The sequence below is a fragment of the Nerophis ophidion genome, linkage group LG12, assembly GCF_033978795.1.
Source record: "Nerophis ophidion isolate RoL-2023_Sa linkage group LG12, RoL_Noph_v1.0, whole genome shotgun sequence".
Taxonomy (NCBI): domain Eukaryota; kingdom Metazoa; phylum Chordata; class Actinopteri; order Syngnathiformes; family Syngnathidae; genus Nerophis; species Nerophis ophidion.
This window is the reverse complement of record NC_084622.1, coordinates 12,077,828-12,102,988: the sequence shown is the minus strand read 5'-3', so window position 1 is coordinate 12,102,988 and position 25,161 is coordinate 12,077,828. Positions and strand designations below refer to the sequence as shown.

The 25,161-nt window shown below is 41.4% G+C and overlaps 1 protein-coding gene across 1 annotated transcript in view; it reads right to left on the bottom strand.

Annotated features, from left to right (window-relative positions):
* Positions 1-25,161, bottom strand: part of LOC133562964 (uncharacterized) — a 56,490-nt gene that overhangs the window by 10,304 nt on the left and 21,025 nt on the right. Inside the window, exons 6-13 of the mRNA XM_061916817.1 lie at positions 13,759-13,866; positions 13,569-13,688; positions 13,396-13,495; positions 10,685-10,805; positions 10,415-10,614; positions 6,692-6,968; positions 2,506-2,855; positions 7-171 (exon numbers count right to left, since the gene is read on the bottom strand). Coding sequence (XP_061772801.1) covers positions 7-171; positions 2,506-2,855; positions 6,692-6,968; positions 10,415-10,614; positions 10,685-10,805; positions 13,396-13,495; positions 13,569-13,688; positions 13,759-13,866 — 1,441 coding nt within the window. The remainder of the gene's footprint in view (positions 1-6; positions 172-2,505; positions 2,856-6,691; positions 6,969-10,414; positions 10,615-10,684; positions 10,806-13,395; positions 13,496-13,568; positions 13,689-13,758; positions 13,867-25,161) is intronic.

Genomic DNA, 25,161 nt, shown 5'->3' with positions numbered 1-25,161 from the left:
TCTCACCCGCAGATGGTGACGTTCTCGGTCTCGCTGCCGCTTCCTCTCCGCCCGCCTGTGCACGTCCACCAGTTTACGCACCGTCTTCTCTCGTTCCAGCGAAGACACCAGCGGCCGGTCCTGCGCGGGTGAAGACCGGCCCGTCTTCCTCTCTGCTTTGCTGCAGTGTTTCTTCGAGGAGGGAACAAAAATATGTGAAGGTCCTAAACCAGTGTTTTTCAACCCCGGGTGTACCGCGAAATATTGTTTGGTGTGCCGTGGGAAATGATGCAATTCTACTTAATAGCTCAAACAAATATTGTTTCTGGGGAGCCTGGCTGCCCTGATGGAAGCATTGCTGCGGGGTACAGGAGAGATTCCTGGGATGAATGGAGAATCATGTGCCTCTCAGTCCTTTCCATCCAGAACGTGGAAGACATCTACCTATTTGGAACCGTGATCGCAGGGCACCTGCTGATTGGGCTGGGCAGTGCTCTGGTGTATCGTCAAATTTGTAAGACGATGGCAGCCTCTCAAAGAGCCCAAAGGCTGTCGTCACAATGGAAGGTTTGGGCCGGGCTGTGGGATCACAGACTGGGGCGATTTCTATTCTGAATCGCAAGATGTATCACATCATGGAAAAATTGGATATGAGGGCCAGCATGGAATAGAACAGATAAACCATTGTAATGTCTGCTCTCGGAAAAACAAAAGTCCTAATCTACGATTTGACTCCCTCGAATGGCCTTGACGCTGCAACAGGAGCAGGCTGTTCTGAAAACACCCCCCCGAGGACTCCGCAATGATGGACGCTTTTGACCTCCCTCCCTGCTTTTGCTTACATGCCGAACGGCTCCAGGTCTATGGACACTACATCAAAAGACCCAAAACAATGGGCATATACACGCCCAACCCTCCCCCACCCATTGCCTTCACCATCACTTGATTCCCCTTCGGGGTGATGGACGGCTGGCAGCGCTTCATATCAGCAGTGGACCTCCAGCCGATATTGACAGTAAAAAGTCGTCCTTGCATTTGTTGGATATGACTTTAAAGCATAATCAAGCATGCATCAATGTAGCTCTTGTCTCAAAGTAGGTGTACTGTCACATCACACCCTGACTTATTTGGACTTTTTTGCTGTATTCCTGTGTGTAATGTTTTAGTTCTTGTCTTGCGCTCCTATTTTGGTGTCTTTTTCTCTTCATCCATCCATCCATCCATCCATCTTCTTCCGCTTATCCGAGTCCGGTCGCGGGGGCAACAGCCTAAGCAGGGAAACCCAGACTTCCCTCTCCCCAGCCACGTCATCTAGCTCTTCCCGGGGGATCCCGAGGCGTTCCCAGGCCAGCCGGGAGACATAGTCTTCCCAACGTGTCCTGGGTCTTCCCCGTGGCCTCCTACCGGTTGGACGTGCCCTAAACACCTCCCTAGGGAAGCGTTCGGGTGGCATCCTGACCAGATGCCCGAACCACCTCATCTGGCTCCTCTCCATGTGGAGGAGCAGCGGCTTTACTTTGAGTTCCTCCCGGATGGCAGAGCTTCTCACCCTATCTCTAAGGGAGAGCCCCGCCACACGGCGGAGGAAACTCATTTCGGCCGCTTGTACCCGTGATCTTATCCTTTCGGTCATGACCCAAAGCTCATGACCATAGGTGAGGATGGGAACGTAGATCGACCGGTAAATTGAGAGCTTTGCCTTCCGGCTCAGCTCCTTCTTCACCACAACAGATCGGTACAACGTCCGCATTACTGAAGACGCCGCACCGATCCGCCTGTCGATCTCACGATCCACTCTTCCCTCACTCGTGAATAAGACTCCTAAGTACTTGAACTCCTCCACTTGGGGCAGGGTCTCCTCCCCAACCCGGATATGGCATTCCACCCTTTTCCGGGCATTTAGTATTTTTCTGGAGCAGTTTCATGTAGTCTTTTGAGCGACATTTCCCGCATCTACTTTGTTTTAGCAATCCGGAATATTTCAGTCGTTTCTATCCTTCTTCGTGGGGACATTGTTGATTGTCATGTCATGTTCGGATGTACTTTGTGGATGCCGTCTTTGCTCCACAGTAAGTCTTTGCTGTCGTCCAGCATTCTGTTTTTGTTCACTTTGTAGCCAGTTCAGTTTTAGTCTCGTTCTGCATAGCCTTCCTTAAGCTTCATCGCCTTTTCTTAGCGGCACTCACCTTTTGTTCATTTTTGGTTTAAGCATTAGGCACCTTTTTACCTGCACACTGCCTCCCGCTGTTTCCGACATCTACAAAACAATTAACTACCTGCTGCCACCTACTGATATGGAAGAGTTCTACACGGTTACTCTGCCCAGCTCTAGACAGCACCGACACTCAACAACAACACATCATTTGCAGACTATAATTACTGGTTTGCAAAAAACTATTTTAACCCAAATAGGTGAAGTTAGATCATCTCCCACGGCACACCAGACTGTATCTCACGGCGACACAGTGGTTGAAAAACACTGCCCTGGACAACCACAGAGTGTTTATGCCAGGCGTACATACCCACCTTCATCTCGCCCTTTTGGACTATCTGACTGGACATTGCAGGGCCCGGGTGACGCGGTTCTAAGACGGAGTGGGGGATGGGACTCAGACAAGACCTCAACTTCTCCATCTCCGGTTTCCCAGCCGTGCTTTGTCCTTCCAAAGTCTCCGTTTGGACGTTGACGGAGTCTTCCTCAGGACGAACGTGGTCCTCTGGCTGTGAGCTCCGAGTCAGAGTGTCGAGAGCATCCTCTTCCTCATCCTTCTGCTTCTTTGTTTGACTTTCCTCCTCATCCTCAGCTTCTTCATCCACTTCAGCTGCCACACAGGAGACCTCCAAGTAGGGCGGACCCCCAAGTGTCAATCCACACCCTGGGAATAAGGAGATAGCATTTGCTTGCAATTTTTCATGATTATTTAGATCTTTTTAATGAGGTCCAGTCCAAAATTCTGCCATGACAAAAATAACCAGGATGACAAACCAGATCTAACCATTACTTCCAAGGTTAGGCTAGGGTTAGTTAGTGTTACCAACCCACCTCTATCCAGGCTGCTCAATGGAAATTCTCCATCACACTTTTCCAGCTGATACATTTTTGATATTTTGCTCACTTTTCTTCACATTTGAGGTAGAAATTAAATGGTGACTTAAAATGTTTAATGTAAATCTTAAAATTAAATCCTAAATCCATCCATCCCTTTCCTACCGCTTATCCCTCTCGGGGTTGCGGGGGGTGCTGGAGCCTATCCCAGCTACACCCTGGACAAGTCACCATCTCATCACAGGGCCAAAACAGTTTAAAAATTAAAAAAAATAATATATAAAAAAATGACATAATTACTGTGTTAACAAACCCTGGCTGCAGTCCTGTTAGATACTCATCTGGACTGTGGAACCATTGGCACACATGTTTGTATGTTAGAAACTAAAAAAAAAAATTTGGGCTTTATGTTTCTTTTTATTGTTTTGTTTTTTAATGTTTAAGTGTTTTGTTTTTAATGTCTTTTTATATGTTTAATGGATCTTAAGGTCTGCAATAAAGATTGATGATTGATGATGATGATATATATATATTAAAAAATGTAATAAAAAAATTGAAATAATTTTAAATGAATGTTGATTATAAATCTAAATGTTAAATACAAATTTAAATGTTAAATCTAAAATTGATGTAAAATATTTAATGTTACTGTTGAACATAAATGTTTTTAAGATTTTTTAGCTTAAACTTGACAAATGTTAAATCTAAAAATGGTGTAAAATATTTAATGTAAATGTTAAATATCAATGTTTTTAACTTTTTTAGCTTAAACTTGACAAAAAACGTGCATTCAATATTTCGACTTGGACTCCACATTTATATTTAAAATGTATTTTTAACATTTACATTTAATGTTTTGATTTATCATTTAACTTTTATATTCATCATTTACATTAGACCTTTATTGTTTGGACATATTTAGATATATAACATTTGGATTTTAAATCAACATTTGGATTTAATATTTTGATTTAGAGTTAACATGTAGATTCAACATTGAAATGTAGATGTAACATTTGGATTTCACATTTAGATATAACATTTTGATGTACATTCAACATGTAGATTCAACATTTAGATTTAGATATACCATTTAGATTTAGATAACACATATATATTTAGCATTTACATTTATATATAACACTTAAATATAACATTTAGATACATTTAGATTTAGATAAAAATTATATTTTACATTTAGATTTATATATATAACATTTGAATTTAACATCTAGATTTAGACATAACATTTAAATTTAGATTTAGCATTAGATTAATTCCTTAGATTTATATCAATTATATTTAAAATTTAGATTTAGACATTTAGATTGAACATTTGTATTTATCTAACATTGACATTTTGATTTATTGTTTAACATTTACTTTTACCATTTACATATAACATTTAGATTTAGATAAAACATATATTTAACATTTAGATTTATATATATATAACATTTAAATTTAACATTTAGATTTAGATAACATTTAAATTTAAATTTAGCATTAGATATATTCCTTAGATGTATATCATTTATATTTAACATTTAGATTTAGACATTTAGATTGAACATTTATATCCAACATTATTTGACATTTTATTAATTGTTTGACATTTAGATGTAACATTTACTTTTACCATTTACATATAACATGTATATTTATATTTACATTTAACACTTAGATTTAGATTTTAATACTTAACATTTAGAATTTAGATTTAACATTTAGATTCACCATTTCATTTCTGCCTCAAATGTAAAGAAAATGAGCTAACTGTGAGAGAAGTGAACTAAATAATAAATATATATTTCAGATGCTTGATGACATTTTTCCACTGGACCCCATACCTCTGCACTCCAACAATGACGTGCCTTCTGATTGGTTGAACATCAGGAGAAAATTCCAATAACTCGATGATAATCCATAATAATCAGATTCCAAGCGACAACAATTTTACAGTTTCAAAAACATCCAAAAAATGAGTTAGACTTTCTTGGCCCAACCCCAGTTGTTTGAACACTCGGGGTTAAAGGCCTACTGAAATGAGATTTTCTTATTTAAACGGGGATAGCAGGTCCATTCTATGTGTCATACTTGATCATTTCGCGATATTGCCATATTTTTGCTGAAAGGATTTAGTAGAGAACATCGACGATAAAGTTCGCAACTTTTGGTCGCTAATAAAAAAGCCTTGCCTTTACCGGAAGTAGCAGACGATGTGTGGGTGACGTCACGGGTTGTGGAGCTCCTCACATCTGAACATTGTTTACAATCATGGCCACCAGCAGCGAGAGCGATTCGGACCGAGAAAGCGACGATTTCCCCATTAATATGAGCGAGGATGAAAGATTTGTGGATGAGGAAAGTGTGAGGGAAGGGCTAGAAAAAAACAAAAAAGACTACACAGTGGGAGCGATTCAGATGTTATTAGACAAATTTACTAGGATAATTCTGGAAAATCCCTTATCTGCTTATTGTGTTACTAGTATTTTAGTGAGATTATATGGTCTACCCGTACAACCTGAAGGTCGGCCCTGCACCTTTCTTTAGCACCAGTCGACGGGTGGTGGCGATGACCAACTCTGCCCTTCGCAAGGGACCCTCTTCGAAACACGATCTTTCGAAATGATCGCTGCATAATACACTGTACTTGAGTTACATAACTCCCGTTGCCTTAAGAAAGCAAAAACCATCACCAAAGACAGTACACACCCTGGCTACCACCTGGCAGGCGCTACAGGTGCATCAGAGCCAGAACAAACAGGCTCAGAGAAAGCTTTTTCCCCAGAGCTGTCACCATGTTGAACTCTAGCTTATAGTAATAATGATTCACCCACTGTACAACATCCTGCCCTAATACCCTACTGTGCAATACTACCCTTCAAGTGCAATACGTCCGACACTGATTGTTATTTATTACGTCGGTACTCTTGTCTTGTTCTGTATATTGTACAGTCATTTGTATTTCTACAGTGTTTTGTATACTGTACAGGATTGCTTGTTATTTTTATTCGATCGTAGTCTGTTTATTTCAAATGTTAGTTCAATTGTGTTGTTTATTTTACCCCATATTTGTTCCCACAACCGCACCTTAAGTTGGAGTCTTTAACCTCGTTATATGCAAATACAATGACAATAAAGTCTATTCTATTCTACTTTGTGTGTGTGGTCCAATCCAACCGTGTCCGCTTGACCGCTCTGTTCCATAGTAAAGCTTCACCGTCATCTTTCGGGAATGTAAACAATGAAACACCGGCTGTGTTTGTGTTGCTAATGGCGGCCGCAATACACCGCTTCCCACCTACAGCTTTCTTCTTTGATGTCTCCATTATTTATTGAAGAAATTGCAAAAGATTCAGCAACACAGAGGTCCAGAATACTGTGGAATTACGCGATGAAAAGAGACGACTTATAGCGGTGAACAATGCTGGAACAAAATGTGCGCTACAATGCGTGACGTCACGCGCACGCGACATCATTTTAGCATGATACTTACGCGCGAAATTTAAAATTGCAATTTAGTAAACTAAAAAGGCCGTATTGGCGTGTGTTGCAATGTTAATATTTCATCATTGATATATAAACTATCAGACTGCATGGTCGGTAGTAGTGGGTTTCAGTAAGCCTTTAAGGTTCCTAATCCTAAAGTTGTGATGGAGGTACCTGCACAAACAGCCTGTTTATTAGGTACACCCTCAGTTTGGCCTCCATCTGCGTGACTGCTGGTTGTGGTCAGAGATCGAGGAGATCCAGCGGTGAGGTTCTGGTTCTCTGCGGGTCCACTACAAGTCCCCTGATCTGGGACTTGTTCCTGAATCCAATGAGTGTCTGAAGTCGTGGAAGACGCTTCTGTGCTGATGAGTTGGAGAAGATTGCCGTGTTGGTCTTCTCGCAGTTTGGATTCATACTCTTCTTGAAGTCCTTGAAGGTGCTGCTCACCCTGCACACACACGGTGGACACGCCTTCTTCAACAAATGCATCGTTACTTTACTAATGTTCTTTTGATGACCGGTTTTCCTTTTTAAAAACATTGTGACACAATTTCAAAAGATAAAAAAAGACATCCTTTTTCTACCGCTTGTCCCGTTTGGGGTCGCAGGGGGAGCTGGAGCCTATCCCAGCAGCATTTGGGCTGAAGGCGGGGTACACCCTGGACAAGTTGCCACCACATCATAAGGGCCAACACAGATAAACAGACAACATTTACACGCTAGGGACCATTTAGTGTTGCCAATCAACCTATCCCCAAGTACATGTCTTTGGAGGTGGGAGGGGCCTATCCCCAGTTGTATGTTTTTGGAGGAGGGGAGGCCAATCCCCAGGTGCATGTCTTTGGAGGTGGGAGGGGCCTATCCCCAGGTGCATGTCTTTGGAGGTGGGAGGGGCCTATCCCAATGTGCATGTCTTTGGAGGTGGGAGGGGCCTACCCCCAGGTGCATGTCTTTGGAGGTGGGAGGGGCCTACCCCCAGGTGCATGTCTTTGGAGGTGGGAGGGGCCTATCCCCAGGTGCATGTCTTTGGAGGTGGGAGGAGCCTATTCCCAGGTGTATGTTTTTGTAGGTGGGAGGAAGCCGGAGTACCCAGGGAGAACATGCAAACTCCACACAGAAAGATCCCGAGCGCCATTATCTTTACTTCAAATATAATTTTTTATAGATTATATATATTTTTCATACTTTTCTTGGGGAAATAATGTTTAAAAGGGACACAATGAAATGAGTAGATACATATTTAAATCATATTAAGTATAATTAGAATTAAATACACATATGTGTCAATTATTTTTTTGTAAAATGACATTCATATTAAGCATTGATTTAATCATTAATCATTTCATGATTTAATGAATGGTTCCACTTTTAGGAGTTAGTGGGAAACATTTTAAAGTTAAGTTAAAGTTCAAGTCCCAATGATTTTCACACACACAAGTGTGGTAAATTTATTCTCTGCATGTGACCCATCACCACCCTTGTTCACCCCCTGGGAGGTGAGGGGAGCAGTGAGTCGCAGCGGTGGCCACGCCCGGGAATCATTTTTGGTGATTTAACCCCCAATTCCAACCCTTGGTGCTGAATGCCAAGCAGGGAGGTTATGGCTCCCATTTTTATAGTGTTTTTATAGTCAGATCCCACATCAGGGCAAGGAAAAACTCAACCTAATGGGATGACAACGAGGAACCTTGCAGGGGACCGCAAATGTGGGGACCCCTCGCCCCTTCCCCTGGGCGACAGGTGCAATGGACGTCGAGTGAATCTAGCATAATAGTGTGAGAGTCCAGTCCATAGTGGATCTAACATAATAGTGAGAGTCCAGTCCATAGTGGATCTAACATAATAGTGAGAGTCCAGTCCATAGTGGATCTAGCATAATAGTGAGAGTCCAGTCCATAGTCAGTCCATAGTGGATCTAACATAATAGTGTGAGTCCAGTCCATAATGGATCTAACATAATAGTGTGAGAGTCCAGTCCATAGTGGATCTAACATAATAGTGAGAGTCCAGTCCATAGTGGATCTAGCATAATAGTGAGAGTCCAGTCCATAGTCAGTCCATAGTGGATCTAACATAATAGTGTGAGTCCAGTCCATAGTGGATCTAACATAATAGTGTGAGAGTCCAGTCCATAGTGGATCTAACATAATAGTGAGAGTCCAGTTCATAGTGGATCTAACATAATAGTGAGAGTCCAGTCCATAGTGGATCTAGCATAATAGTGAGAGTCCAGTCCATAGTCAGTCCATAGTGGATCTAACATAATAGTGTGAGTCCAGTCCATAGTGGATCTAACATAATAGTGTGAGAGTCCAGTCCATAGTGGATCCAACATAATAGTGAGAGTCCAGTCCATAGTGGATCTAACATAATAGTGAGAGTCCAGTCCATTGTGGATCAAACGTAATAGTGTGAGAGTCCAGTCCATAGTGGATCTAACATAATAGTGAGAGTCCAGTCCATAGTGGATCTAACATAATAATGAGAGTCCAGTCCATAGTGGATCTAACATAATAGTGAGAGTCCAGTCCATAGTGGATCCAACATAATAGTGAGAGTCCAGTCCATAGTGGATCAAACATAATAGTGAGAGTCCAGTCCATAGTGGAACTAACATAATAGTGAGAGTCCAGTTAATAGTGGATCTAACATAATAGTGAGAGTCCAGTCCATAGTGTATCCAACATAGTAGTGTGAGAGTCCAGTCCAAAGTGGATCCAACATAATAGTGAGAGTCCAGTCCATAGTTGATCTAACATAATAGTGTGAGAGTCCAGTCCATAGTGGATATAACATAATAGTGTGAGTCCAGTCCATAGTGGATCTAACATAATAGTGTGAGAGTCCAGTCCGTAGTGGATCTAACAAAATAGTGTGAGTCCAGTCCATAGTGGATCTAACATAATAGTGTGAGTCCATTCCATAGTGGATTTAACATAATAGTGTGAGTCCAGTCCATAGTGGATCTAACATAATAGTGTGAGTCCATTCCATAGTGGATCTAACATAATAGTGTGAGAGTCCAGTCCATTGTGGCTCTAACATAGTGAGTTTAGTCCAAAGTGGATCCAACACAATAGTGAGAATCCAGTCCATAGTGGATCTAACATAATAGTGTGAGAGTCCAGTCCATAGTGGATCTAACATAATAGTGAGAGAGTCCAGTCCATAGTGGATCTAACATAATAGTGTGAGAGTCCAGTCCATTGTGGATCTAACATACTAGTGTGTGAGTCCAGTCCATAGTGGATCTAACATAATAGTGTGAGAGTCCAGTCCATAGTGGATCTAACATAATAGTGTGAGAGTCCAGTCCATAGTGTATCTAACGTAATAGTGAGTGCCAAGCAGGGAGGTAATGGATCCCATTTCTATAGTCTTTGGTATGACTCGGCTGGGGTTTTGAACTCACAACCTACCGATCTCAGGGCGGACTCTAACCATTAGGCTTTAAAAAAATATATAATAATAATTACATAAATAAATCAATAATAATTACATGTTGAATAAATTATTAAGTATCAAAAAATTTATTAAATTTTGAAAAACACAATTATACACTAAATATAAGTGATTGATCCTGAAATAAAAAATATGAAATCAATATTTAATAAATGGTTAATTGATCAAACCGTGAAATATTTACATTGTGATAAAAATAAATATTGAAAAATTGATTCAATAGGTGATAAACCTGCATGATTAATTGATTAAATAAATAATAAAATATTGAAATAATCAATTAAATCATGAAATCATTACTTAAACTATGAAAAAATGAAATCAATAATTATTGAATAAAAAAGTATTAACTAATTAATTAAAATTGAAATAATTAACTGAAAACGACACAGAATGTATTCATTTATCTAATTAGTCCCATTTGATCCTCACCTTGTTCATCAGATCTTGAAGCAACGACGACGTCTGCTTCTCCTGCAGCTCCAGAACATGTGTCAAGAGTCTCAAGGACACCTGTTCCAGCTGGTCCTGGGACCACTCCGTCGGGGTTCCGCAGATGTCAGACAGGGCTTTCTTTATCTCGCTGCTCCTTTCACAGGTGTGGCGGATTTGTTGCAGCCTTTTGACGCAATCTATTGGCAGTGGGACCTTCATTTTCTCAGCGGTGCGACACAACATCGCTAATAAGCGGCAAGAATTCACCTGCTTTAGGAGACTTTGTGGGAGCGGGTTTTTGCACATCCTCTAAGGTGACGCCATGTAGCAAGTGGACCAGCTGCTTCCTCGTCTGCTCCTGGCTGAGCACCAGCAATTGCAGGAAGGTCTGCTGGGTAAGCAGTAGAATGTTTGCTGAAAGGACTTGAGAGGGTGAGGTACCTCTTAGTAAGACTGATGCAAAATCATTAATTAAAAGGAAATATTCCGAAAGAATGGCTGTCAAATCGAGACATGAGTACAACAGGAAGACACTTATATGCAATACAGAACACTGTAGGAGCGGGAAGAACTGTAAAGGGGAGCAATAAAGGGGAAGGAATCATATCATGCATTAGATCAGGACACACCAGACTAAATAAGACCTTATAAGTAAACAGCCAACGGGATTATGTGACAGCTGCAATCCTTTATTGTGGGAAGTACATTAGAGAAATGAGTAAACTGAGAGAGGAAGTTAGAAGACATGGACAGAAGAAGGTACAAAGCACCAAGCGGAATGTCAGAATAATTGTATCCAAGTTATCACAAAACTTTCAATGAGTTCCCTGCGAGCAGACAAAAGCTGTCTTTGATCTTGCCAATCAAAAGGCTTGTAAAACTCCACTGTGTAGGATGGGAAGCGACGTGAAGGTGTTGGTTTCTTTGATGTATTGCATACTTGCCAACCTTGAGACCTCCGAATTAGGGGGTGTGGGGGAGGTTTGGTGTTAGCGGCGGTGTATATTGTAGCGTTCTGGAAGAGTTAGTCTGCAAGGGCTTCTGGGTATTTGTTTTGTTGTGTTACGGTGCGGATGTTCACCCGAAATGCGTTTGTCATTCTTGTTTGGTGTGGGTTGACAGTGTGGCGCATATTTGTAACAGTGTTAAAGTTGTTTATACGGCCACCCTCAGTGTGATCTGTATGGCTGTTGACCAAGTATGCATGGCATTCACTTGTGTGTGTCTGTAAAAGCCGTATACATGTGACTGAGTCGGCACGCTGTTTGTATGGAGGAAAAGCGGACGTGACGACAGGTTGTAGAGGATGCTAAAGGCAGTGCCTTTAAGGCACGCCCACAATTTTGTTGGTCGGGTGGAAATCGGGAGAAATTCGGGAGAATGGTCACCCCCGGAGATTTTCAGGAGGTGGACTGAAATTCGGGAGTCTCCCTGAAAAATCAGGAGGGTTGGCAAGTATGATGTATTGTAATCCACAGGGAGATTTTGTCTTGACCCGAGATCTACAAAGCGGAGAGGAAGCAGGACCTGACCCGACTCCTGGCACCTTCTCTTAGAACTGTTTTGTAACCAAAGGCGACAGCTTTTTACGAACCCCCCTTCCTTTAGAAACAGCTGTTGCCATGTAATCAGGAAAAGTCCAAATAAAAGAGGAGGCGTGCAATCTTTTGTCAGAGCGTGGTGGGATACTGTACAAGAGTACAGCCCAGACGTTTCTCCTCATTGAGCCAAATTCAGCTCTGTCTGATTGATTCCATGCTTCTTTGTCTGTTTAATAGATGCCATCAGTGTTTGAACCTGACCCAGAAGATTTAGGTGAAGTTGCTAGAAGCATACTTGCCAACCTTGAGACGTCCAATTTTGGGAGGTGGGAGGTGTGTGTGTGTGTAGGAAGGGGGGGGTGGCGTGTACAGGGGTGAGGTGGAGTGCGGTTAAGAGGGGAGGCGTATATTTACAGCTACAATTCACCAAGTCAAGTATTTCACACACACACACACACACACACACACACGCACACACACACGCACACGCACACGCACACGCACACGCACACGCACACACACACACGCACACGCACACGCACACGCACACGCACACACACACACACACACACGCACACACACACACACACATATATATATTAGAGAAATACTTGACTTTCAGTGAATTCTATCTATCTATATATATATATATATATATATATATATATATATATATATATATAAATAAAAGAAATACTTAAGAGTTTCATTAATTTCAGTGTTAATTTATTTACACATATACACACACAACACTCATCTAATCATTGTCGAGTTAAGGGTTGAATTGTCCATCCTTGTTCTATTCTCTGTTGCTATTTTTCCAACCATATGCATGTACAGTAGATGGCAGTATTGTCGTGTTTAAGAGTGTCACAATATTGCTGTTTACGGCAGACAAACTGCTTTACGGTAGACAAAAACGTGACTGCTGTTGTATTGTGTTGTTACCGCGCTGGGAGGACGTTACTGAAACTGCCCAACAATAAACCCACATAAGAAACCAAGAACTCACCCTCGATCATTCTACAGTTATAACGTCAATGGGCAGACACACTGTTTATATTGTGGGAAAGCGGACGTGAAAACAGGCTGTCCTCGCTCAAGTCCGCATGGAGCTGGAGGGGGCGTGGCCTCCAGCTCCGGCTGAATTTTGGGAGATTTTCGGGAGAAAATTTGTCCCGGGAGGTTTTTGGGAGAGGCGCTGAATTTCGGGAGTTGGCAAGTATGGCTAGAAGAGGCGGGTTTATGAAATAGAATTTACAAACTTCGTAGTTTGGCATGGTATAAATAGTATGTTTGTATGTGAGGGGGGGGCGGGGGGCACTCCGGTTCACATTCCAATACAGTAGGTGGCGGTATCACACCTTTAACCTTGAGTGCAACCACCACAAAAGAAGAAAAAGAGGTTGATTAGGTAACAAAATAGCAATATTTGACCTGCTGTGATAACTGGCAGTCTCTTAGGTGTTCTTCTACATCTGGACTGTGCAGCAGTGAAGCAGCCTGCTCTTCTCTGCATGGACTGTAAACTTGTGGCCTGCAAAGACAATATTCCAACCGCTCTATTTCTACACCAACCACGGACACAGTGTTGGCACTTTATGTCTTACCACATGTCCCAACATTGTTGTGCTACCAAATACGCAGCATTGCATGTTTCTTCCCTTTCAGCTTTGAGCGTTGCCAGCCTGACATGCAAGCTCATCAGGCTCAGACTTTCCTTGTCCAGCCTGAGAAGTTGGAAGAAGCCACAAGGAGTTGTTGGATATTCAAACAAAGTCATCGGGTGTTGAGTTGTACCTCTCTGCCAGAACTGTTAGGCTCGCCTTTTCCTGTTGGCGTGACGTGTTGAACTTGTAGAGGAGAGAGACCGCAGTGACACACCCTCTACTGGACTCTGAACACGTCCTGTGGGACAAGTTCACCAGACACATTTGGAGGATTTGTAAGTCATAAAATATCGATAGTTTAATCAGAGTTGAAACAACAAACATCCGTCATTTTTAATGAGAAAAAAATATATATTCTGAGAAAAAAAATATCCTAATAAAACAATCATTGTTTATTTATATAGCCCTAAATCACCAGTGTCTCAAAGGGCTACCAAGGAAAAACTCAACCCAATGGGACAATGACAAACCTTGGAAGTGACCGCAGATGACCCCTAGCATAATATTTGTGAGAGTCCAGTCCATAATGGATCTAACATAATAGTGGGAGTTCAGTCCATAGTGGATCCAACATAATAGTGAGAGTCCAGTCCATAGTGGATCTAACATAATAGTGAGAGAGACTAGTCCAAGATGGCGCTGCTGTAGTGGCTGCTGTAGGCAGGAGCTCTGTGCTCTTGTGTCATCCTTTTGTGTTTCCCTCTTGTTTTCATGTGGTATTATATTTTTTTGCATTTCGGTCCGGGACCCTTTGGGACTGTGTGACAAGGGGTAGCACTTTCGTGACCTCTGTGGTGCTTTTTTTTTTTTTTTTTGTGGACTTCTGGATCTGCCTCCCCGGAGCCTTTTGGCCATGGAGACCAGCTGCAGGGTCTCTGCTACACCAGAGTCTGTTTGGATGTACTGGAGGAGATGCGGATGAGGGGACAGGGCTGTGGAGCTAGCACTGAGCTACTGGGACGGAGAGGCTTCGCGGTGTCTTGGCTGGGTGAGCAGGTGTCGGACACCTCAGTCACCTTGGATGTATCCTCGCTCATCCATGCGGACTGGACACTGGGCGAGAGTGCAGTCGGCTGTCTTGGTTGCCCTGTTGGGTCTGCTTCTGTCTCTGGCCATGCTCCCTCCACCCCAGCGGACGATGGCGTGGAACAGCGCAGAGGCCATCACAGTGGATATGTTTATTTTACTTTTTATTCATAGCTAGTATGTAGAAGTGTCTGGTTGTATCTGCTGCTTTAATGTCTTTAATGTCCTCTGTGTTCTTTGATGTTTGATGTTTCCCTCTTACACACATGGAAGAGGGATGTGTACTATGGCTATGAGTTGTTGTTTTTTTTTTTTGTTTTTTTTTTTTCCCTTGGCCTCAGTCTGCACCCCCACTCCACGCCTAGGCTAACCCATTTTTTTAATTTTATTTTAATCTTCTATCCCCCCCCTTGTTTACCTGTATGTCATCTTTTTTGTAAGGGGCGCTGGAAGCCGGCAGACCCGTCAGCGATCCTGTTCTGTCTCCCTGTAATGTTTGTCTGATCTTGAATGGGATTGTGCTGAAAATTGTAATTTTCCTGAAGGAACTCTCCTGACGGAATAAATAAAGTACTATCTATCTATCTATCTATCTATCTATCTATCTATCTATCTATCTAGTCCATAGTGGATCTAACATAATAGTGAGAGTCCAGTCCGTAGTGGATCTAACATAATAATGTGAGAGTCCAGTCCATAGTGGATCCAACATAGTAGTGAGAGTCCAGTCCATAGTGGATCTAACATAATAGTGTTAGAGTCCAGTCCATAGTGGATCTAATATAATAGTGTGAGAGTCTAGTCCATAGTGGATCTAACATAGTAGTGTGAGAGTCCAGTCCAGAGTGAATCTAACGTAATAGTCAGAGTCCAGTCCATAGTGGTTCTAACATAATAGTGTGAGAGTCTAGTCCATAGTGGATCTAACATAATGGTGTGAGAGTCCAGTCCATAATGAATCTAACGTAATAGTCAGAGTCCAGTCCATAGTGGATCTAACATAATAGTGTGAGAGTCCAGTCCATAGTGGATCTAACATAATAGTGTGAGAGTCTAGTCCATAGAGGATCTAACATAGTAGTGTGAGAGTCCAGTCCATAGTGAATCTAACATAATAGTGTCAGAGTCCAGTCCATAGTGGTTCTAACATAATAGTGTGAGAGTCCAGTCCATAGTGGATCTAACATAATAGTGTGAGAGTCTAGTCCATAGAGGATCTAACATAGTAGTGTGAGAGTCCAGTCCATAGTGAATCTAACATAATAGTGTCAGAGTCCAGTCCATAGTGGTTCTAACATAATAGTGTGAGAGTCCAGTCCATAGTGGATCTAACATAGTAGTGTGAGAGTCCAGTCCATAGTGAATCTAACATAATAGTGTCAGAGTCCAGTCCATAGTGGTTCTAACATAATAGTGTGAGAGTCCAGTCCATAGTGGATCTAACATAGTAGTGTGAGAGTCCAGTCCATAGTGAATCTAACGTGATAGTCAGAGTCCAGTCCATAGTGGTTCTAACATAATAGTGTGAGAGTCTAGTCCATAGAGGATCTAACATAGTAGTGTGAGAGTCCAGTCCATAGTGAATCTAACATAATAGTGTCAGAGTCCAGTCCATAGTGGTTCTAACATAATAGTGTGAGAGTCCAGTCCATAGTGGATCGAACATAATAGTGTGAGAGTCCAGTCCATAGTGGATCTAACATAGTAGTGTGAGAGTCCAGTCCATAGTGAATCTAACATAATAGTGTCAGAGTCCAGTCCATAGTGGTTCTAACATAATAGTGTGAGAGTCTAGTCCATAGAGGATCTAACATAGTAGTGTGAGAGTCCAGTCCATAGTGAATATAACATAATAGTGTCAGAGTCCAGTCCATAGTGGTTCTAACATAATAGTGTGAGAGTCCAGTCCATAGTGGATCGAACATAATAGTGTGAGAGTCCAGTCCATAGTGGTTCTAACATAATAGTGTGAGAGTCCAGTCCATAGTGGATCGAACATAATAGTGTCAGAGTCCAGTCCATAGTGGTTCTAACATAATAGTGTGAGAGTCTAGTCCATAGAGGATCTAACATAGTAGTGTGAGAGTCCAGTCCATAGTGAATCTAACATAATAGTGTCAGAGTCCAGTCCATAGTGGTTCTAACATAATAGTGTGAGAGTCCAGTCCATAGTGGATCGAACATAATAGTGTGAGAGTCCAGTCCATAGTGAATCTAACATAATAGTGTCAGAGACCAGTCCATAGTGGTCCTAACATTAATAGTGTGAGAGTCCAGTCCATAGTGGATCGAACATAATAGTGTGAGAGTCCAGTCCATAGTAGATCTAACATAATAGTGTGAGAGTCCAGTCCATAGTGGATCTAACATAATAGTGTGAGAGTCCAGTCCATAGTGGATCTAACATAATAGTGTGAGAGTCCAGTCCATAGTGGATCTAACATAATAGTGTGAGAGTCCAGTCCATAGTGAATCTAACATAATAGTGTGAGAGTCCAGTCCATAGTGGATCTAACATAATAGTGTGAGAGTCCAGTCCATAGTGGATCTAACATAATAGTGTGAAAGTCCAGTCCATAGTGGATCTAACATAATAGTGTGAGAGTCCAGTCCATAGTGGATCTAACATAATAGTGTTAGAGTCCAGTCCATAGTGGATCTAATATAATAGTGTGAGAGTCTAGTTCATAGTGGATCTAACATAGTAGTGTGAGAGTCCAGTCCAGAGTGAATCTAACCTAATAGTGTGAAAGTCCAGTCCATAGTGGATCTAACATAATAGTGTGAGAGTCCAGTCCATAGTGGATCTAACATAATAGTGTTAGAGTCCAGTCCATAGTGGATCTAATATAATAGTGTGAGAGTCTAGTTCATAGTGGATCTAACATAGTAGTGTGAGAGTCCAGTCCAGAGTGAATCTAACGTAATAGTCAGAGTCCAGTCCATAGTGGTTCTAACATAAGAGTGTGAGAGTTTAGTCCATAGTGGATCTAACATAATGGTGTGAGAGTCCAGTCCATAGTGAATCTAACGTAATAGTCAGAGTCCAGTCCATAGTGGTTCTAACATAATAGTGTGAGAGTCCAGTCCATAGTGAATCTAACATAGTAGTGTGAGAGTCCAGTCCATAGTGAATCTAACATAATAGTGTCAGAGTCCAGTCCATAGTGGTTCTAACATAATAGTGTGAGAGTCCAGTCCATAGTGGATCGAACATAATAGTGTGAGAGTCCAGTCCATAGTGGTTCTAACATAATAGTGTGAGAGTCCAGTCCATAGTGGATCGAACATAATAGTGTCAGAGTCCAGTCCATAGTGGTTCTAACATAATAGTGTGAGAGTCTAGTCCATAGAGGATCTAACATAGTAGTGTGAGAGTCCAGTCCATAGTGAATCTAACATAATAGTGTCAGAGTCCAGTCCATAGTGGTTCTAACATAATAGTGTGAGAGTCCAGTCCATAGTGGATCGAACATAATAGTGTGAGAGTCCAGTCCATAGTGAATCTAACATAATAGTGTCAGAGACCAGTCCATAGTGGTTCTAACATAATAGTGTGAGAGTCCAGTCCATAGTGGATCTAACATAATAGTGAGAGAGTCCAGTCCATACTGGATCTAACATAATAGTGTGAGAGTCCAGTCCATAGTTGATCTAACATAATAGTGTGAGAGTCCAGTCAGTCCATAGTGGATCTAACATAATAGTGTGAGTCCAGTCCTTAGTGGATCTAACATAATAGTGTGAGAGTCCAGTCCATAGTGGATCTAACATAATAGTGTGAGAGTCCAGTCCATAGTAGATCTAACATAATAGTGTGAGAGTCCAGTCCATACTGGATCTAACATAATAGTGTGAGAGTCCAGTCCATAGTGGATCTAACATAATAGTGTGAGAGTCCAGTCCATAGTGGATCTAACATAATAGTGTGAGAGTCCAGTCCATAGTGAATCTAACATAATAGTGTGAGAGTCCAGTCCATAGTGGATCCAACATAATAGTGTGAGAGTCCAGTCCATAGTGGATCTAACATAATAGTGTGAGAGTCCAGTCCATAGTGGATCTAACATAATAGTGTGAGAGTCCAGTCCATAGTGGATCCAACATAATAGTGTTAGAGTCCAGTCCATAGTGGATCTAATATAATAGTGTGAGAGTCTAGTCCATAGTGGATCTAACATAGTAGTGTGAGAGTCCAGTCCAGAGTGAATCTAACGTAATAGTCAGAGTCCAGTCCATAGTGGTTCTAACATAAGAGTGTGAGAGTTTAGTCCATAGTGGATCTAACATAATGGAGTGAGAGTCCAGTCCATAGTGAATCTAACGTAATAGTCAGAGTCCAGTCCATAGTGGTTCTAACATAATAGTGTGAGAGTCTAGTCCATAGAGGATCTAACATAGTAGTGTGAGAGTCCATTCCATAGTGAATCTAACATAATAGTGTCAGAGTCCAGTCCATAGTGGTTCTAACATAATAGTGTGAGAGTCCAGTCCATAGTGGATCGAACATAATAGTGTGAGAGTCCAGTCCATAGTGGATCTAACATAGTAGTGTGAGAGTCCAGTCCATAGTGAATCTAACATAATAGTGTCAGAGTCCAGTCCATAGTGGTTCTAACATAATAGTGTGAGAGTCCAGTCCATAGTGGATCGAACATAATAATGTGAGAGTCCAGTCCATAGTGAATCTAACATAATAGTGTGAGAGTCCAGTCCATAGTGAATCTAACATAATAGTGTCAGAGTCCTGTCCACAGTGGATCTAACATAATAGTGTGAGTCCAGTCCATAGTGGATCTAACATAATAGTGTGAGAGTCCAGTCCATAGTGGATCTAACATAATAGTGTGATAGTCCAGTCCATAGTGGATCTAACATAATAGTGTGAGAGTCCAGTCCATAATGGATCTAACATAATAGTGTTAGAGTCCAGTCCATAGTGGATCTAACATAATAGCTTGAGAATCTAGTCCATAGTGGATCTAACATAGTAGTGTGAGAGTCCAGTCCAGAGTGAATCTAACGTAATAGTCAGAGTCCAGTCCATAGTGGTTCTAACCTAATAGTGTGAGAGTCTAGTCCATAGTGGATCTAACATAATGGTGTGAGAGTCCAGTCCATAGTGAATCTAACGTAATAGTCGGAGTCCAGTCCATAGTGAATCTAACGTAATAGTCAGAGTCCAGTCCATAGTGGTTCTAACATAGTAGTGTGAGAGTCCAGTCCATAGTGAATCTAACATAATAGTGTCAGAGTCCAGTCCATAGTGGTTCTAACATAATAGTGTGAGAGTCCAGTCCATAGTGGATCGAACATAATAGTGTGAGAGTCCAGTCCATAGTGGATCTAACATAGTAGGTTGAGAGTCCAGTCCATAGTGAATCTAACATAATAGTGTCAGAGTCCAGTCCATAGTGGTTCTAACATAATAGTGTGAGAGTCCAGTCCATAGTGGATCTAACATAGTAGTGTGAGAGTCCAATCCATAGTGAATCTAACGTAATAGTCAGAGTCCAGTCCATAGTGGTTCTAACATAATAGTGTGAGAGTCTAGTCCATAGTGGATCTAACCTAATAGTGTGAGGGTTCAGTCCATAGTGGATCGAACATAATAGTGTGAGAGTCCAGTCCATGGTGGATCCACCATAGTAGTGAGAGTCCAGTCCGTAGTGGATCTAACATAATAGTGAGAGTCCAGTCCATAGTCGATCTAACATAATAGTGTGTGAGTCCAGTCCATAGTGGATCTAACATAATAGTGTTAGAGTCCTGTCCATAGTGGATCTAATATAATAGTGTGAGAGTCTAGTCCATAGTGGATCTAACATAGTAGTGTGAGAGTCCACTCCAGAGTGAATCTAACGTAATAGTCAGAGTCCAGTCCATAGTGGTTCTAACATAATAGTGTGAGAGTCTAGTCCATAGTGGATCTAACATAATAGTGTGAGAGTCCAGTCCATTGTGAAGCTAACGGAATAGTCAGAGTCCAGTTCATAGTGGTTCTAACATAATAGTGTGAGTCTAGTCCATAGAGGATCTAACATAGTAGTGTGAGAGTCCAGTCCATAGTGAATCTAACATAATAGTGTCAGAGTCCAGTCCATAGTGGTTCTAACATAATAGTGTGAGAGTCCGGTCAGTCCATAGTGGATCTAACATAATAGTGAGAGTCCAGTCCATAGTTGATCTAACATAATAGTGTGAGAGTCCGGTGAGTCCATAGTGGATCTAACATAATAGTGTGAGTCCAGTCCATAGTGGATCTAACATAATAGTGTGAGTCCAGTCCATAGTGGATCTAACATAATAGTGTGAGAGTCCAGTCCATAGTGGATCTAACATAATAGTGTGAGAGTCCAGTCCATAGTGGATCTAACATAATAGTGTGAGAGTCCAGTCCATAGTGGATCTAACATAATAGTGTGAGAGTCCAGTCCATAGTGGATCTAACATAATAGTGTGAGAGTCCAGTCCATAGTGGATCTAACATAATAGTGAGAGTCCAGTCCATAGTGGATCTAACATAATAGTGTTAGAGTCCAGTCCATAGTGGATCTAATATAATAGTGTGAGAGTCTAGTCCATAGTGGATCTAACATAGTAGTGTGAGAGTCCAGTCCAGAGTGAATCTAACGTAATAGTCAGAGTCCAGTCCATAGTGGTTCTAACCTAATAGTGTGAAAGTCTAGTCCATAGTGGATCTAACATAATGGTGTGAGAGTCCAGTCCATAGTGAATCTAACGTAATAATCAGAGTCCAGTCCATAGTGGTTCTAACATAATAGTGTGAGAGTCTAGTCAATAGAGGATCTAACATAGTAGTGTGAGAGTCCAGTCCATAGTGAATCTAACATAATAGTGTCAGAGTAAAGTCCATAGTGGTTCTAACATAATAGTGTGAAAGTCTAGTCCATAGTGGATCTAACATAATGGTGTGAGAGTCCAGTCCATAGTGAATCTAACGTAATAGTCAGAGTCCAGTCCATAGTGGTTCTAACATAATAGTGTGAGAGTCTAGTCCATAGAGGATCTAACATAGTAGTGTGAGAGTCCAGTCCATAGTGAATCTAACATATTAGTGAGAGTCCAGTCCATAGTGGATCGAACATAATAGTGTGAGAGTCCAGTCCATAGTGGATCTAACATAGTAGTGTGAGAGTCCAGTCCATAGTGATACTAACATAATAGGGTCAGAGTCCAGTCCATAGTGGTTCTAACATAATAGTGTGAGAGTCCAGTCCATAGTGGATCTAACATAATAGTGTGAGAGTCCAATCCATAGTGAATCTAACGTAATAGTCAGAGTCCAGTCCATAGTGTTTCTAACATAATAGTGTGAGGGTTCAGTCCATAGTGGATCGAACATAATAGCGCGAGAGTCCAGTCCATGGTGGATCCACCATAGTAGTGAGAGTCCAGTCCATAGTGGATCTAACATAATAGTGAGAGTCCAGTCCATAGTCGATCTAACATAATAGTGTTAGAGTCCAGTCCATAGTGGTTCTAACATAATAGTGTGAGAGTCCAGTCCATAGTGGATCGAACATAATAGTGTGAGAGTCCAGTCCATAGTGGATCTAACATAGTAGTGTGAGAGTCCAATCCATAGTGAATCTAACGTAATAGTGTCAAAGTCCAGTCCATAGTGGTTCTAACATAATAGTGTGAGAGTCCAGTCCATAGTGGATCTAACATAGTAGTGTGAGAGTCCAATCCATAGTGAATCTAACGTAATAGTCAGAGTCCAGTCCATAGTGGTTCTAACATAATAGTGTGAGAGTATAGTCCATAGTGGATCTAACCTAATAGTGTGAGGGTTCAGTCCATAGTGGATCGAACATAATAGTGTGAGAGTCCAGTCCATGTTGGATCCACCATAGTAGTGAGAGTCCAGTCCATAGTGGATCTAACATAATAGTGAGAGTCCAGTCCATAGTCGATCTAACATAATAGTGTGTGAGTCCAGTCCATAGTGGATCTAACATAATAGTGTTAGAGTCCAGTCCATAGTGGATCTAATATAATAGTGTGAGAGTCTAGTCCATAGTGGATCTAACATAGTAGTGTGAGAGTCCACTCCAGAGTGAATCTAACGTAATAGTCAGAGTCCAGTCCATAGTGGTTCTAACATAATAGTGTGAGAGTCTAGTCCATAGTGGATCTAACATAATAGTGTGAGAGTCCAGTCCATTGTGAAGCTAACGGAATAGTCAGAGTCCAGTTCATAGTGGTTCTAACATAATAGTGTGAGTCTAGTCCATAGAGGATCTAACATAGTAGTGTGAGAGTCCAGTCCATAGTGAATCTAACATAATAGTGTCAGAGTCCAGTCCATAGTGGTTCTAACATAATAGTGTGAGAGTCCGGTCAGTCCATAGTGGATCTAACATAATAGTGAGAGTCCAGTCCATAGTTGATCTAACATAATAGTGTGAGAGTCCGGTGAGTCCATAGTGGATCTAACATAATAGTGTGAGTCCAGTCCATAGTGGATCTAACATAATAGTGTGAGTCCAGTCCATAGTGGATCTAACATAATAGTGTGAGAGTCCAGTCCATAGTGGATCTAACATAATAGTGTGAGAGTCCAGTCCATAGTGGATCTAACATAATAGTGTGAGAGTCCAGTCCATAGTGGATCTAACATAATAGTGTGAGAGTCCAGTCCATAGTGGATCTAACATAATAGTGTGAGAGTCCAGTCCATAGTGGATCTAACATAATAGTGAGAGTCCAGTCCATAGTGGATCTAACATAATAGTGTTAGAGTCCAGTCCATAGTGGATCTAATATAATAGTGTGAGAGTCTAGTCCATAGTGGATCTAACATAGTAGTGTGAGAGTCCAGTCCAGAGTGAATCTAACGTAATAGTCAGAGTCCAGTCCATAGTGGTTCTAACCTAATAGTGTGAAAGTCTAGTCCATAGTGGATCTAACATAATGGTGTGAGAGTCCAGTCCATAGTGAATCTAACGTAATAATCAGAGTCCAGTCCATAGTGGTTCTAACATAATAGTGTGAGAGTCTAGTCAATAGAGGATCTAACATAGTAGTGTGAGAGTCCAGTCCATAGTGAATCTAACATAATAGTGTCAGAGTAAAGTCCATAGTGGTTCTAACATAATAGTGTGAAAGTCTAGTCCATAGTGGATCTAACATAATGGTGTGAGAGTCCAGTCCATAGTGAATCTAACGTAATAGTCAGAGTCCAGTCCATAGTGGTTCTAACATAATAGTGTGAGAGTCTAGTCCATAGAGGATCTAACATAGTAGTGTGAGAGTCCAGTCCATAGTGAATCTAACATAATAGTGAGAGTCCAGTCCATAGTGGATCGAACATAATAGTGTGAGAGTCCAGTCCATAGTGGATCTAACATAGTAGTGTGAGAGTCCAGTCCATAGTGATACTAACATAATAGGGTCAGAGTCCAGTCCATAGTGGTTCTAACATAATAGTGTGAGAGTCCAGTCCATAGTGGATCTAACATAATAGTGTGAGAGTCCAATCCATAGTGAATCTAACGTAATAGTCAGAGTCCAGTCCATAGTGTTTCTAACATAATAGTGTGAGGGTTCAGTCCATAGTGGATCGAACATAATAGCGCGAGAGTCCAGTCCATGGTGGATCCACCATAGTAGTGAGAGTCCAGTCCATAGTGGATCTAACATAATAGTGAGAGTCCAGTCCATAGTCGATCTAACATAATAGTGTGTCAGTCCAGTCCATAGTGGATCTAACATAATAGTGTTAGAGTCCAGTCCATAGTGGTTCTAACATAATAGTGTGAGAGTCCAGTCCATAGTGGATCGAACATAATAGTGTGAGAGTCCAGTCCATAGTGGATCTAACATAGTAGTGTGAGAGTCCAATCCATAGTGAATCTAACGTAATAGTGTCAAAGTCCAGTCCATAGTGGTTCTAACATAATAGTGTGAGAGTCCAGTCCATAGTGGATCTAACATAGTAGTGTGAGAGTCCAATCCATAGTGAATCTAACGTAATAGTCAGAGTCCAGTCCATAGTGGTTCTAACATAATAGTGTGAGAGTATAGTCCATAGTGGATCTAACCTAATAGTGTGAGGGTTCAGTCCATAGTGGATCGAACATAATAGTGTGAGAGTCCAGTCCATGTTGGATCCACCATAGTAGTGAGAGTCCAGTCCATAGTGGATCTAACATAATAGTGAGAGTCCAGTCCATAGTCGATCTAACATAATAGTGTGTGAGTCCAGTCCATAGTGGATCTAACATAATAGTGTTAGAGTCCAGTCCATAGTGGATCTAATATAATAGTGTGAGAGTCTAGTCCATAGTGGATCTAACATAGTAGTGTGAGAGTCCACTCCAGAGTGAATCTAACGTAATAGTCAGAGTCCAGTCCATAGTGGTTCTAACATAATAGTGTGAGAGTCTAGTCCATAGTGGATCTAACATAATAGTGTGAGAGTCCAGTCCATTGTGAAGCTAACGGAATAGTCAGAGTCCAGTTCATAGTGGTTCTAACA